The sequence below is a fragment of the Caretta caretta genome, chromosome 4, assembly GCF_965140235.1.
Source record: "Caretta caretta isolate rCarCar2 chromosome 4, rCarCar1.hap1, whole genome shotgun sequence".
Lineage (NCBI taxonomy): Eukaryota > Metazoa > Chordata > Testudines > Cheloniidae > Caretta > Caretta caretta.
In genome coordinates, this window is record NC_134209.1 from 79,640,261 (window position 1) to 79,657,238 (window position 16,978).

The 16,978-nt window shown below is 41.5% G+C and overlaps 1 protein-coding gene across 3 annotated transcripts in view; it reads right to left on the reverse strand.

Moving 5' to 3' along the window:
- The window catches only part of LOC125635494 (putative ATP-dependent RNA helicase DDX60), a 77,571-nt gene that overhangs the window by 42,235 nt on the left and 18,358 nt on the right, over positions 1-16,978 (reverse strand). For all 3 annotated transcript variants that reach the window (XR_012668129.1, XM_075127790.1, XM_048847235.2), the window contains exons 10-16: positions 15,261-15,416; positions 14,022-14,124; positions 12,753-12,868; positions 9,611-9,783; positions 3,537-3,789; positions 1,499-1,662; positions 560-712 (exon numbers count right to left, since the gene is read on the reverse strand). Coding sequence is in view for 2 of the 3 variants with exons in the window: in XM_075127790.1 (XP_074983891.1) it covers positions 560-712; positions 1,499-1,662; positions 3,537-3,789; positions 9,611-9,783; positions 12,753-12,868; positions 14,022-14,124; positions 15,261-15,416 (1,118 nt within the window). In the remaining variant the exon portion in view is untranslated. The remainder of the gene's footprint in view (positions 1-559; positions 713-1,498; positions 1,663-3,536; positions 3,790-9,610; positions 9,784-12,752; positions 12,869-14,021; positions 14,125-15,260; positions 15,417-16,978) is intronic.

Sequence of the window (16,978 nt, forward strand, 5' to 3'; positions counted from 1 at the left end):
GTAAACAAAAAAAAGTTTGTACTTCACTGGTACATTTCTAATTGTCTTTCAATAAATAACTTAAAATTAAAACTCAGATTATGCATGAAAGTGAATCATATTACAATTATTACCACCCATGCACACAAAGTTCCAGAGGTATTCTTGATACTTAACAGACAGGTAAAAAATGATAGGTTGCTGCCCTGCAGAGTTTAGATTCTAAGGCTCTGATCTCGAATGGGGATCTGTGACTGCAGAGTCTTGTACCATGCAGTTTCACTGCCTTCCACAGGACATCACTGCATTGTCTTCTGGGACACCATATGGCCTTGGGAGTCAGTGTTAGAAGATCCCAATGCAGGACTGGGGCTTCAAGTAGCATAAGACAGAAAGTAGCATAAGACAGTAAACAACAGATAAAAGGGGGTAAATGAGAGGATAAATTACAACAGTGAGAGAAATGAAATATGTTTATTATCATGTATGACTCTCATTTATCGCTTTTTTAAATTTTGAAAGAAAACCTTGACAGAATCTCTAACAGCACTATTTAAAAATAGTTTACATGTAACATTACCTGCCATGTGTCTGGTATAAAATGCTGTACTCTGGGATCTGGATCTTTCCTCTCTTCTCTGAACAAGTAGCAGCCCATATATTGCAGCTGAAAACGAGCTGCTCCCATCTCAGTAGTATATTCAGTTATCTTCTCATTGTCACTTTCTATTATCTGCAAGGTCAAATTAAAATTCAAGACAGATTTAGAATTAGGGATAGAGTAATTGAAAATGGCATCTGGCTTTTGCATTGTAGAACATTATACAAGCTTTGAAAAAATAGTTTGATGTGTGCTGAGGAGGCGAGGTGACTTTCAGACACTTCCATACTGAAGACCATACAATGCTGGCTTGAGCAATGCATGAAATCATAAAAGTTAATGGGAATTCTACATGCAGATGTAGTGAGAATGGTGACCATAATTTTTTTATGGATCTGATAGTTATCAGCAAAGTCCATGTACTCGAAGGCAAGCTGAATATACATCTGCATTTGTCTGCTATGGAAAGATTTGATTCCACAAGTATTATTCAATGTTAAATTACAGACTGATGTAATACATGAAACAAGTATAAATGGCTGCAGTTATGTCTCCCTGAGCCTGCAGAAAGCCTAAAACAACAGCTCATACTGTATAAATAATTGCATATCAGCTACATTTTATGAAGGACTGAATAACTTGTATAAATTTTTGTTAAGATTCTATTTTATATCATTCTGTGAGGTTTAGAACCATCTTTTCTTGTTCTATAGTGTTATAATGCAACATTTGGATGATAAAAGTGGCAGTGTAAAGTAACACATTGGGAAGTTGGCTTCAATTTGGCCAGGTTCAGGCCCAATGGGTGTAAACTGTCAGGAAATGGGCACAAGTGCCAAAGTAATCTTTGTTGTACCACTTTAAATTTCATTGGTTAATTATATTCTGTAAAAATTAATTGTATTCTATAAGAATTACCTGGCTAGACAAAGAGCATGCCAAATTCTCAAATCCAAGGTATTTCAGACATCTGGACAACTTTTGTACATGTGACTTCTTTAATAGTTCCTGGTGTTTTTCAAGAAGTATATGAATTCTCCTCATCACTTGGACAGCTATGCTTAAATCTCTCGATTTTTTGCCTAAAATAAATAAAGGAACCATTTGATATATAATCAAATCATCAGAAGCTATTTCAATCTACCCTTCAGGTTTTGGGACCAGACCCCACTCCTCCAGCCATGTGTGCGGTGTTTTTTAAATTTTATTTTATTTTTAAAAGATCCCAGGAGAGGTGGCATGGCTCTTTCCCCATACTTAGACTATGTGATTGGACTATGTGCAGACGAAATGCTCTAGCTGCTCATACAGGCCAAACCTGCAAGGGGCCAGGGCGTAGGCCGTCTGGCCTAGTGGTCACTGCTGGGTTGGTGTCACCAAGTCAAGGATGGCCACAATGCACTAGTCTGCGAGCAGGTACCAGTGTAATTGCGACAGCTGGGCTCACTAGGCAAATGTCAGGGTCAGAGTCAAGCAAAGGTCAAAGACCAGAGGTCAGCAGTAGTTACTAGGTTGGAATCAGGAGGCAAGAGTCTAGGTCAGAGTCAAAGACCAGAGATCAGTACCAGGCTGAAGTCAGGGTAAGAGACTAGAGATTGGAAACACAAGGCAAGGTCTAGAGCCACAGCAAGTTACATGTCTGCTTGGTTGTTCAGACACCTTCCTTGGGCACCTTCTAGGATGAAATAGTAAGCATGGGCCAATCAGAGGGGTATAGGTTGCTATTGCTCTGGCCCCTTCAGGACGTACTTCCTGTGGCACCTAATCTCCATAATACTCTTTAGCTGCAGCTTTACACATGCTCCTGATAGTGTTGTGGGGATGTTAACTGCCCCAGGCTCTACAGACCAGTCCAGTCACCTTCCGTTGTACAACTCAGCTCAGTGAACAGCTTATGCATTCTTCTACATTTTGTACAGTGAAATCAAGATTTTATGTTTGTAATGTGTGCCTATGTCACGGAGTCCCTGGGCGATGCTCTGGAACTGCTCCCCATGAAGTCAGTCAGGACTCTGGGGTAGTCGCCTTTCTGTGAGCAGCCTGTCTTCAGGACACACAGCTCACACAGCTTCCACCTTCCTGGGTCTGACCTCAGAGCATTCAGCATCCTCTGCCCCTCCGTGCGCTTCCCCCCAGCAAGTCCGCTCAGGCGGGGCTCCTGGGGAAGCCAGAGGGTCCTGCACCCCAACTTCGCAGTCAGACGTGACTCTCAGCCAGCCAGTAAAACAGAAGGTTTATTAGACGACAGGAACATGGTCTAAAACAGAGCTTGCAGGTGCAGAGAACGGGACCCCTCAGCTGGGTCCATTCTGGGGGGCAGTGAGCCAGACAACCACGTCTGCACTTCACTCCATGTCCCAGCCAGCCCCAAACTGAAAACCCCCTCCAACCCCTCCTCCTCTGGGCTTTGTTCCTTTCCCAGGCCAGGTGGTCACCTGATTCCTTTGTTCTCCAACCCTTTAGCTTTCACCTTGCAGGGGGGAAGGGCCCAGGCCATCAGTTGCCAGGAAACAGGGTGTTGGCCATTCTCTGTGTCCAGACTCCTGCACACACCTGCCCTCTAGGGCTCTGCAATGATCATACACCCTTACCCCACACCCTAGATACTTAAGAACTGCCTAGGGGAAACTGAGGCACCCCCACACTATTCAGAGGAAACATTAAGAACAGTCCCACTTCGTCACAGCCTACTGTTTGGTGATATAAGAAAACAGTTACAATATAGTTTAAGTGGGTAATTTAAATCTGACTCATGGCATCTCTAATTTGCCAATAGTGGGCTAAATTCTGGCCAGCAATTGAAAAGAGGCTTAATTCTTCCCATACTTCAAAATTAGCATTACTATGTGCCTTTATTCTAGCTGTGAAAGTCTAATGAAAGCTTTGGAGGTGGTGGGGGTTGGGGGCTGGGACTGGGGATGCAGGATGCAGAATGATTGTGGCCCAAAATGAATACCTTGGCTTCTGCAGTGTTCCTTCCAAACTTCTAAACAAACATTCAGTCCTGCCATTTCTGCTGTGAATTTCACAGAATTACTTTGACATGTCTTAAGGAAATTCTCCAGTCTATTTATTCCACAGGTAAAATTCTCTTTAATTTCACTTTCAGTTGACACAGATAAGGCACTCCATTGTTCCTGTTCTTTCTTCTCTTCTTTAGCTTCTAGTCGCTTCTGGTTTTCCTCTGCAATTATTTCTGCTTTACTTTTCTACAAAAAAATTAATAAAGATATACAGAACTAAACACCAATGTGTGCAAGTAATATGAAAAATTGCAATATGTAAGCCTTGAGCCCAATCCTTGGAAGTAAATGGGAGTTTCGCCTGAATAATGACTGACTGCAAATTATAGGATTTTGCCCCATTTGTGTGTTTTGTTTTGCTTTGAATTTTGTTTAAAATAGTACTGAATTCTGTGCAGGTCATAATTTATTGGTAAATACTGGTACATGTTTTACAAAAAAAGGCTTATTCAACAAATCATACTAAAAGTATACGAAATAGTTCTTTAACTTTCTAATATCTAAAGAGCCACAAACATGAACAATGAAAAAGATGGTTTAAGTCACAACTTGAAGGCATTTATTTTAAGCCTGGAAAATGAAAATTCTAATTGTAGTTCCAGGTATTTCAGTAAATTGAAGACAATTAGGGACTAATCAAATGCCCACTGAAGTCAATGAAAAGACTCTTGGGGACTTCAATGGGCATTTGATCAGGCCCTAAAACTATACTCCACACTGAATGATACAAAATGGTAATGATATTTTAACTAAGAAATACAGTAATAATTATTATTGCTCAATCTTGCCCATTAACACTTTTTCATGTATCCTGTGAAATCAGAAACAGTGCACGTATTATTCTAGTCAGCAATTTAATATGGAATAGTGCTTGCAGGATCAAATCTTTCTTGATATATAAATTCAGACATTATTTGTCACAAATGCAGGGAAATCAAAATCAAAGATCTTTTAGATTTTGCATTGGTTAGGAATATTTTCTCAAAACAAACACAAACTAATGTCCTCTATTGCCATCCCTGTCACCCCAAATGTTAGTACTAGCCATGAGTGCAACTAAGACTTGAGACTTTAACCCACAAATTGTAGCTCAGAACCAAGAGTGCGGTACTGCCTGAGAGGAGGTACGCTAAGGGCTGCATTAAGGAGGCTGTGTTGGTGAGTATCTGAGTGTTTGTTTGTTGTGAGTATCTGAGTGTTTGTATCTGAGTGTTTGTTGTGAGGACAGTTTGACCGTGTGCTTGATTGGTTGTTTGAAAAGGGCGGGAACTGGGAGTGCTTTGTTCCAGGTGAGCCTTAAGTGGGCCTGACTGTATAAAATGCCAGTCAGCTGCGAACCAGCTGAGCAGCTAACAGAAGGAATTTGCCTGGGAGTTCGCCCGGGGAGAGCCCACTGAGGCTTACATCTTGCCGGCTTCTCTGAGTAATTACTACAAATCCGGAGGAAGCTCGTAGAAGGAAGGTAATATGGATGAGGGGTGTTCAGCTGTTGTGACCTGCACTGGATGTGCTATGTTTGTCTTTCTTCCACAGGACAGAAGCAACTTTGTCTGTACAAAGTGCAAGCTGGTCTCCATATTGGAAGAGAAGGTTCAAGGTCTGGAGCAACAGGTATCGACCCTGCATTGCATAAGAGAAACTGAAGATTTCCTGGACAGACGTCAGGATATGCTTCTACGGGCACAAGGTTCTGAAGATTCAGAGCCGGCTGCACATCGGGGACAGGAGGACGGTGAAGAAATTTGGCATCATGTGACCTCCAGAAGAAAAAAGGGGAACGTCCATGTACCAGCAACGCATATACAGGTAAGTAACCATTTTCATGTTCTCTCCACAGGTACTAATGCGGAGAGTGGACCAAATGATACGTCTGAGGGAAGGGAGCAGAAGGAGACTCCGCCAATTGGAAGGCATGAGATGCACTGTCCTAGGGTTGGGGGTTCCACGACCACCGCTCCCAAGAGAAGGAGGCGGGTGGTGGTGGTCAGGGACTCTCTCCTCAGGGGGACTGAGTCATCTATCTGCCACCCCGACCAGGAAAACAGAGAAGTCTGCTGCTTGCCAGGAGCTAAGATTCGCGATGTGACAGAGAGACTGCCGAGACTCATCAAGCCCTCGGATCGCTACCCCTTCCTGCTTCTCCACGTGGGCACCAATGATACTGCCAAGAATGACCTTGAGCAGATCACTGCAGACTATGTGGCTCTGGGAAGAAGGATAAAGGAGTTTGAGGCGCAAGTGGTGTTCTCGTCCATCCTCCCCGTGGAAGGAAAAGGCCTGGGTAGAGACCATCGAATCATGGAAGTCAACGAATGGCTACGCAGGTGGTGTCGGAGAGAAGGCTTTGGATTCTTTGACCATGGGATGGTGTTCCAAGAAGGAGGAGTGCTAGGCAGAGACGGGCTCCACCTAACCAAGAGAGAGAAGAGCATCTTCACAAGTAGGCTGGCTAACCTAGTGAACTAGGTTCACCGGGGGAAGGAGACCAAAGCCCTGAGGTAAGTGGGATACCGGGAGGAAGCACCAGCAGGAGCGCATGAGAGGGGAGGGTTCCTGCCTCATACTGAGAAAGAGGGGCAATCAGCGGGTTATCTCAAGTGCCTATACATAAATGAACGAAGCCTGGGAAACAAGCAGGGAGAACTGGAAGTCCTGGCAAAGTCAAGGAATTATGATGTGATTGGAATAACAGAGACTTGGTGGGATAACTCTCATGACTGGAGTACTGTCATGGATGGATATAAGCTGTTCAGGAAGGACAGAAAAAGTGGGGGAGTTGCACTGTATGTAAGAGAGCAGTATGATTGCTCAGAGCTCAAGTATGAAACTGCAGAAAAACCTGAGAGTCTCTGGATTAAGTTTAGAAGTGAGAGCAACAAGGGTGATGTCGTGGTAGGAGTCTACTATAGACCACTAGACCAGGGGGATGAGGTGGACGAGACTTTCTTCCGGCAACTCGCAGAAGTTACTAGATCGCACGCCCTGGTTCTCATGGGAGACTTCAAACACCCTGATATCTTCTGGGAGAGCAATACAGTGGTGCACAGACAATCCAGGAAGTTTTTGGAAAATGTAGGTGACAATTTCCTGGTGCAAGTGCTGGAGGAACCAACTAGGGGCAGAGCTCTTCTTGACCTGCTGCTCACAAACCGGGAAGAATTAGTAGGGGAAGCAAAAGTGGATGGGAACCTGGGAGGCAGTGACCATGAGATGGTTGAGTTCAGGATTCTGACAAAAGGAAGAAACAAAAGCAGCAGAATACGGACCCTGGACTTTAGAAAAGCAGACTTTGACTCCCTCAGGGAACTGATGGGCAAGATCCCCTGGGAGAATAACATGAGGGGGAAAGGAGTCCAGGAGAGCTGGCTGTATTTTAAAGAATCCTTATTGAGGTTACAGGGACAAACCATCCCGATGTGTAGAAAGAATAGTAAATATGGCAGGCGACCAGCTTGGCTTAACAGTGAAATCCTTGCTGATCTTAAATACAAAAAGGAAGCTTACAAGAAGTGGAAGATTGGACAAATGACCAGGGATGAGTATAAAAATATTGCTCGGGCATGCAGGAGTGAAATCAGGAAGGCCAAATCACACCTGGAGTTGCAGCTAGCAAGAGATGTTAAGAGTAACAAGAAAGGTTTCTTCATGTATGTTAGCAACAAGAAGAAAGTCAAGGAAAGTGTGGGCCCCTTACTGAATGAGGGAGGCTATCTAGTGACAAAGGAAGTGGAAAAAGCTAATGTACTCAAGGCTTTTTTTGCCTCTCTCTTCACAAACAAGGTCAGCTCCCAGACTGCTGCACTGTGCAGCATAGCATGGGGAGGAGGTGACCAGCCCTCTGTGGAGAAAGAAGTGGTTCAGGACTATTTAGAAAAGCTGGACATGCACAAGTCCATGGGGCCAGATGCGTTGCATTCGAGAGTGCTAAAGGAGTTGGCGGATGTGATTGCAAAGCCACTGGCCATTATCTTTGAAAACTCATGGCGATCCGGGGAAGTCCTGGACGACTGGAAAAAGGCTAATGTAGTGCCTATCTTTAAAAAACGGAAGAAAGAGGATCCTGGGAACTACAGGCCAGTCAGCCTCACCTCAGTCCCTGGAAAAATCATGGAGCAGGTCCTCAAGGAATCAATTCTGAAGCACTTAGAGGAGAGGAAAGTGATCAGGAACAGTCAGCATGGATTCACCAAGGGCAAGTCATGCCTGACTAATCTAATTGCCTTCTATGATGAGATAACTGGCTCTGTAGATGAAGGGAAAGCAGAGGACGTGTTGTTTCTTGACTTTAGCAAAGCTTTTGACACTGTCTCCCACAGTATTCTTGCCAGCAAGTTAAAGAAGTATGGGCTGGATGAATGGACTATAAGGTGGATAGAAAGCTGGCTAGATTGTCGGGTTCAACGGGTAGTGATCAATGGCTCCATGTCTAGCTGGCAGCTGGTATCAAGTGGAGCACCCCAAGGGTCGGTCCTCGGGCCGGTTTTGTTCAATATCTTCATAAACAATATGGAGGATGGTGTAGATTGCACCCTCAGCAAGTTTGCAGATGACACTAAACTGGGAGGAGAGGTAGATACACTGGAGGGTAGGGATAGGATACAGAGGGCCCTAGATAAATTAGAGGATTGGGCCAAAAGAAATCTGATGAGGTTCAACAAGGACAAGTGCAGAGTCCTGCACTTAGGACGGAAGAATCCCATGCACCGCTACAGACTAGGGACCGAATAGCTAGGCAGCAGTTCTGCAGAAAAGGAGGTAGGGGTTACAGTGGACGAGAAGCTGGATATGAGTCAACAGTGTGCCCTTGTTGCCAAGAAGGCCAATGGCATTTTGGGATGTATAAGTAGGGGCACTGCCAGCAGATCGAGGGACGTGATCGTTCCCCTCTATTCGACACTGGTGAGGCATCATCTGGAGTACTGTGTCCAGTTTTGGGCCCCACACTACAAGAAGGATGTGGAAAAATTGGAAAGAGTCCAGCGGAGGGCAACAAATGATTAGGGGACTGGAACACATGAGTTATGAGGAGAGGCTGAGGGAACTGGGGATGTTTAGTCTACGGAAGAGAAGAATGAGGGGAGATTTGATAGCTGCTTTCAACTACCTGAAAGGGGGTTCCAAAGAGGATGGCTCTAGACTGTTCCCAGTGGTAGCAGATGACAGAACAAGGAGTAATGGTCTCAAGTTGCAGTGGGGGAGATTTAGGTTGGATATTAGGAAAAACTTTTTCACTAGGAGGGTGGTGAAACACTGGAATGCGTTACCTAGGGAGGTGGTGGAATCTCCTTTCTTAGAAGTTTTTAAGGACAGGCTTGACAAAGCCCTGGCTGGGATGATTTAGTTGGGGATCAGTCCTGCTTTGAGCAGGGGGTTGGACTAGATGACCTCCTGAGGTCCCTTCCAACCCTGATATTCTATGGTTCTATGATTCTATTCAACTGTACTGTATTGACATTAATTTGATCCACAAACACTGACATAAAAGATGTGTCATACACATGTATTTTTCAAATTTGGAATATTCATATGAGCCACCTGCATCTTCCGTGTGATTGTTTCAATCTTTTTAATGGCTATTTTGATATAGTTTTCAAGCAGCATATTTAAACAAACCTCAAAAATCTCATTCAATTTTTAAACTGATTATTTCTGAAAAGGTTTTGTAAAAAGCCAACCCTACCTTAAATTTATTTTTTGTTTCCTACCCAATCACATATTAATTGTATAGGTCTCCAAAATTAAAGCTTTCTGTTATTTTACTGCTCCAGCTCCAAACACAGGTACTTGTTTATATTTCTGTACAGGGATAAAAATGGGTTTACACTAATTACCAATTAAATCTAGGGTGCAAGGATGGATTTATTCTTTCAATAAAAATTACTAATGTTTGACAAATGAAAAATCCCAGGTAAGTATTCTTGACTAAAGCAACTACACCAGAAGGAAAAATCTTAGCTTTTACAGCAGAAAGCATAGGTATGCTATGGAACAACTTGAATATGCTTACATGTAATTTTTTTGTCTTTGTGACAGCAGCCTTAGTGCTTGTGGGAACCAAGGGCACATCCACCTGGGTTACAATTGTCTTTGAAATGTTGCCTTCCAACGATCTTCCATAAAGTCGATAATAAGACTGTAACTTTTGTATGCCCCTTCTTTCTTTTGGACCTTTGGACTTTGCTACAGCAAACAAAGAACATTATTTTTTACTTATAAGGTAATTGGTGGAATTCCAATGTGTTAGTTTTTTGGCAGAGATGAAAGCTCCAAATTTAGGCCTTGGATAAAATTTTCAAAAGTGCCCCAAGGCCAGAATTTGAAAGGTATATAGACAGTTAGCTCTCTTTAACCCCTTTTCAAAATCTGACCCTAGCTGACATAAGAATTTAAGTCCCAGTTTCAAAACTGATTTCGGTACTTAAGGTCAGATTCACAAAGGTACTTAGGCACTTATGCCCAACATTTAGGCATTTTCAAAACTATGCTCAACTGCTGCCTATATCCCCGCAGATGGGCATGTATAAAGCCACCTAAGTCCTGAATGCTCCCTCACAGCTAGTGAGCTTCTCAGAACCCTACTGCAAACCAAAATCCTGGCAACCATGAAGCAGAATTCTCAAACTAGGTTAGGGTACATATATTTCACAAGCACATCTACAGCTCAGGGCCAGCACAAAAGACAGCATACTTGTGTATTTCCAAAATACTCCCATGGGATGTGGGAGATCCAAGTTTGAATCCCCACTCTGCTTGATCTGGAGCAGGACTATAGTCTCCAACATCCCAGCTGAGTGCCCTAATCACTGGGCTATTGGTATTCGGAGGACACACACCATCCATCTATTGTTTGTGCTGGGCCTGCACCTGTAGGCATGCTGGCAAGAGAGTCATTCTCTCACCTAGTTTGAGAATCCTGCTTCAGAGCCACTGGGGCTTTGGCTTGCATTTAGGCTTTGAGCTGCTCATTTACTATGGGGTGGCATCAAGACTTAGGCAGCTTTGCATGTGCCCACCTATGGAAACTAGGTTCCATGAAGACTTAGGTCTCTACACAGCAGTTGAACAACTGTGGCTGGTCTAAGTCGGCTGATTCAGACTTGCAGACCTCATATTACACGGCTGTGGAATTGTGGTATAGATATCTGGGATCAGACTGGAGCCCAAGCTCTGAGACTCTGTAGATGAGGATGGTCCCAGAGCCCATGCTCCAGTCCAAGCATCTACACTGCAGTTTTACAGTCCCACAGCCTGAGCCCTGCAAGCCCAAGTCAGCTGGCCTTGGCCAGCCGCGTGTTTAACCGCTATGTAGACATACCCTATGGGGTTAGGCAGCAGCGGGGTAGTAGTTTTGAGAATGTGAGTTGCACCAAAGTGTTAGACTAAAGAGGCATTTTGGTGTGAATCTGGACCTTAGACCTTGCAATGCTAAGTAAAGCAATGGATCTTTGAAAATCTAGGCATTAGGCACCTAAAGATGCAGATAGGTACCTACTGGTATTTTCAAAAACACCTGGATGCCAGCACATAACCTTCAAAGGAAATCCCATTTGGTCCCTTTTTGCCACTTTAGGTGCCTAAATACTTTTTAAAATCTGGCTCAAAGCTATTATACTCCCAGTAATAAGTCATATACCACCATGAATCATTTCATATTGACCCTTACATAAATGTTCAAACTACAGTAGTAAAGACCTCTCATTAAGACTAGCAGTGTTAATCAGTTTACACAAAGTTTACATTACAATAAATAATAATGAGAAGGTGTTACTTAAGCAAGGATAGAAAGATGGTTAAAACAACCTAATAGTAAAACTTCATAGCAGCTGAGAGATCTTGTCATGAGAGGGATGTGGTAGTTTCTTTTGAGGTTATAGTCACCAGTGCTTCTCAAGTGGCTGAACTTCAAGGAGCAATGCCACATATCTTCTCTAAACCATATATCATAGAGATTCAGAGAAGTCTTTAAAGTTGGTCATTTTTTTAGAAAGCTGAATTAGAAACCATTTTTGTGCTACTGATTCAATTACTTAATTTAAAAGTAAAAGTATAAAGCAGCTTATCTATCTGCAACATACAGCAACTGGGCTGGAGTGGAAAAAAAATGACTAATGTAATGGATTGTGGAGTTCCACCAGGAATGAAGCTCTTAAAGAAGAACATCCAACATCAATTATAATATGGCTTGAGACACTTATTGGTCAAAGGCATTTTCTGTTCTAGTTTATTCTGTTCCATTCACATTCTTATCTTATGCCCATTGCCATGGCATCTGAGCATCTGGCCACTTAGTGTCATATTCATGTTTAATCCCTACAAAACACAATCACTAGACATATATACATAGCAGGTGTACATATCCATTATAAGTAAATAGTAAAGTGATACCAGAGATGAATCTGATGCATTGAGTTTACACTAGTTATTTTATAAATGAATAACTATCTGTTAATAATCACACAGAAGTCCTGTAAAACGCCTCATAAGATGTTTTATTCACTATATAATGCTCTGGCAGATGGTAATTTTTCAACAGAGCAAGAGTTTTGTATACAAGTGGCTGGTAGCCCCTCAAATGTATATTTAACTTGATAATACAAATGTGCAAATCTAAGATCAATGTGGAGTCCTGGTTTATTTTCTGGGTATGTGAAAACAGGAAAAATTGCCAGAAAATTAAAAAGTATACAAGTTATTTTGCTTTCTACTGCTATTTTCATAGGGTAAATCTAGCCATGGCCCCATTTGTGCAGTCATCTGAACTCTTATGCATATGAACTGAGTAGTTAAATACAGTTACCCAAACTGCAATTTTAAATACCAAATTGTATGTGTACATATATATTGTCTATGTGTAAAGTTCTGCACAAGTGACAAATTTTTGCACAAATTTTTGCAAAAGGGAGCCTCATGAAAATATGGCTTATAGCATTGATTGTATCATAAATCTTTGGTCTATTCAAGATAAATTAATGTAATCAGGCAAAATATATTTACTATAAAACTAATTATTGTAATAATACCCATTTGAAGTATATTTATATAATATGTGGAAAATTATCTGGAATGAAAGCAGTCTTTCCTCTAAAATGTGATAACCTTGACAACAGTAGAGTTTTATCCAACTAGACGAGTAGGTCTTATGTTTTTACCATCATTGGTGCACTTCGTTCTGTCATAATCATCACTGAGAGGTTTGCCTGAATGCCAATGCCGAAGTTCATCAAATTCTGTTTGTTTAATAAGTGAAGTAACTGCAGGATCATTGCTGAAAAATACACACAGTATATACAGTGATACTTATGTATTTTTAGTTTTCTGGCACATCCTATATAACAAGCCTTATACCCACTTCATTATAAACAAAATGTTTTGGCATTCATTGTAATACCTAATACTGACTAGAAGAGTATGTCATACCAAAGAGATCCTTTTTTCACTTGTATATTCTTAATTTTTCTGTGGCAGGCACCTGATTCCTCATGACTTCATTTTGCTCTTGTGGCTTCCTGTGCTCCCCACTTAACTCTTTATGGATTAGTGAAGAATCATATTGCATAAGTCACAGAACTAATCTTTAATAGTGCACATCTGTATTGTCTGACTTCGTATTTGATACTTAGTTTAGTGCAAATCCACACTTCTTGGCCACAGAAACAACAAAGTTCCATGCATAATTTTGTCAAAGCAGGATTTGGGAGTCAGTACAGGAGGGGTACATCCTTTGTGTGTCACAGAACACAACTCTGTGAGGACTCCCTGTATGGGAATACAAAGCAGGTGTTTGAGCAGAGCAGGGGAACACTGAGAAAGGGACAAATGAAGAGAATCTACTGCCACAAAGATTCTCCACTCACAGCAGGGGTTCATTGAGGGTTTAAACGGCTACTACCCCCACCCCTCCAGGTAGCTTTCATGGAGCAACTCTGAAGCCATTTATGGGCCTGAGTGGAGGGAAAGGTTTTCTCCTCAGCATCCCAATACAGAGCCTGTTACTAGGGTTAAATCCTGTTATCCATAAAACCTACAAATCTATAGTTACTTAATCTTTATTCAGGTAACGCTCTCATTTGAATCAATTTGCATTCTGTGATTGGCTTCTATGGGATCAGTATCTGGCCCTTCAAGTACACATTGTATGGTAAAAGCAGCTATTTGAAACTGTAGAGCAAGCATTATCAGAGACTGTAAGGCTAATCAACAACTGGATAAAGAATACAACATGGAGTCAGGATTTAGAATCTGAGTCATCCTTACTCTGCACCTAATGTTAATATTTACACCAGTTCAAAGTGGATGTAAAATACTACCTACTGCACAAGTGTAAATAATGACATAAGATGCAGGGCAGTAAAGAATCAGCTCATAGCATCTCATTTAATTAAAAAAGAAAAACCCAGACAAATGTAAAAAGAATGTACCTGCTTAAAATAGGTAAATCTGCCAAAACAGCTCCAGCATAATCTTCAACAAGGTCAGATTTCACTGGGATGAGCCCTATACTGGGAATTTCTTCCTTAGATTCTTTGCAGGGTTAATGAAAACGTGATAAATACTGGTTAACTAAAACATACACTCTTATGTTACCTTCTGCAATTCCAAAGAGCAAAAAGTATATACAACATCCTGCTAATTTTTGTCAAGTGTATGTTATAAATCAAATGGTAACAAGAAATACAAGTTAAGTAATAATCAGTGATGTTAAAGGAGAATTTGTAATATTATGGTATACATTGAATATAAATTATGAGTCTGATTGTAAATGGCCTCTATGTTGATTCACAAGAGATGTGGGGAACACAAGAGACTTCCTTTTATATTACAAAAGGTCTTCTGGAGAGCGCTGCGGTGTTTTAACAAAACATTTGAAAAGCTTAACCAAAGTTACCCTCAAGTATGGAAAGAATAAATGCCTGATAACGATAGACAGGAAAGTCACAGACCTTGCAGCTCAGTCCAGAGGCAGGGGATAAATGGTCCTTTAGCCAACTTTGCATCCTTCTGATTCTGAGCTGCTATATGGCTCCCAGTGTAATTAGACAGACCAGAGGGCATGTTTAGGTTGCAGCATCCTCCCAGGACTGCCTTATGGGCTGCAGTGCTGCCTGGAATCTCCACAGCACTGTATGCTATAGACTACCCCTGCCATACCTGTCCCTGCTCCAGCTCTGCCCCCAGCACACCCCACATGCCAGGGCTTTTGAGGAAGTCCTCGATAGACAGCCTTCTTGCTATCTACCACAATGCCTGCACATTGAGACAATTTGTCCCTGGACTGAAACAGGGATTTTAGATTATCATTTTATTTACTCTGTTTTAGCTCTTTTGCCAGCACGAAGAGCCTGGTTTAGGGCTGAGAATCAAACCAACAGGGTGCCATCCTGGCCCCAGTAAAGTCAATAGCAAAATTCTTATTGACTTCAATGGGGCAAGGATTTCATGCACAGGGCCTAATCAGACTCCTTTTGGCATCAAATGGGAGTTTTGTCACTGATTTCAATAAAGTCATAAATTATTAGAAGACCCATAAAGTCATAAATTATTAGAAGGGAAAGAATTAAAAAGCTCATAACTGTATAGCACTTTGACTATGTAAAACATTTTATAACTGTCAATTATTATTATGCTTATACCAGTCATTTTTATACAGTTGTTAGTACCTTTAAATAACATTTGTTTCTGTTCAAGAAACAGTTGTGAGGTGGTTCTCACGGGGAAAGCATCTCCAAAATCACAGCTGGCAGCTAATTTTGTTACAGTATTCCACAGATACTGGTATTCATTCTTCATTTCTTCGCCCAATTCCAAATTTAACCCTATGAAGAAAAAAAAATGAGATTTTACTATGAAAGTTTTCTGGAAAAGGGACTGCCTCTTTATCTGTGTTTATACAGCATCCACAACAATAGGGCACAGTTCTGACAGTGCCCTTTGGGTATTACAACAGGGCAGCAAAAAACAGGTGCATTCACAATTGTTAGTAGCCATGGATGTATCTAAATATGGTCAGGAAAATATATTGGGGAGTATACAAATAGCAATTTTAGGCCTCAATCCTGCAACTGAAGCCCATGGGGCCCTGCACAGAGATGAGGGTTCTCTCACAAGAAAGCTCATTGCAGGATCTGGGCTTTAGAAAATTCCCTTTATTCCCCAAAGAATAATGGATGGTGTTATAAATGCCAACTATTGTTATATGCCCAAATTATACTTTCGTGAAAGTTCCTTAAAGATTGTTTGGATTAGATATATGCAGGAGAACTGAACCTTTAGACTGGATTCATTTTACTGCATAAATTGCTTTCATGTGCCCATTACCCTTCCCACAGAGAAACCTTTGGAAGAGGGTATCAGGGGAGCAGGAAAACTCTGGAAGAAGTTCCTGCTACAAAGTTTCATCCTCAACCTGTTGTGTTGCCAGCTCTCACAATTTTATTGTTAGTCTCCTGATATCAGATGGTTTTCTTAAAGCCCAAGCTCCCATATTCAATTGATTTCATGACATCTCAATTTCATTTTTTAAAATTTCTAGCCCTCATCGTTAATCTTATGTCATGAGATCTTTAATGTCTATATAGAGCAGAGAGAACCCCAGTTTTTAAAATTGTATTTGAAACAGAAGAATTAAAAATAAAACTTCCTGGGATTTTAGCCTGCAAATCCAGTGACTCAAGGATCAGAACCTGCTCCCTATTCTGGTTTCTTTGAGTTACTCTGACAAAATAAAACAGGTGAGAAAGCTGGCCAAATCAAAAAGGAATCCCCCAACATCTGTTGGGAAAATAACATGGCACGGCACAGATTACCCAACAAGTTCTTGGAATGTATGGAGATATTTTTTTAGTTCAGAAGGTGGAGCAAGCTACTAAGGGAGAGGCTGTTCTAGATTTATTTTGACAAATAGGGAGGAACTAGCTGACAATTTGAAAGTGGAAGGCAGCTTAGGTGAGGGCGTTCATGAAATGGTAGAATTCATGATTCTAAGGAATGGTAGGAGGTAAAACAGCAAAATAAAGATAATGGATTTCAACAAGGCAGACTTTAGCAAACTCAGGAAGCTGGTATGTAAGATCCCTTGAGAAGCAAGTCTAAGGGGAAAAAAGTTCAAGAAAGTCGGCAGTTTTTCAAAGAGACATCATTAAGGGCAGAAGAGCAAACTATCCCACTGCATAGGAAAGATAGAAAGTATGGCAAGAGACCACCTTGGCTTAAGTGGCAGATCTTCAGTTACCTGAAACTCAAAAAAGAGTCCAACAAAAAGTGAAACTAGGTCAAATTAGAAAGGATGACTATAAACAAACACAAAAGGATGTAGCAACAAAATTAGAAAAGCCAAGGCACAAAGCAAGATTAAACTAACTAGAGATATAAAGCATAA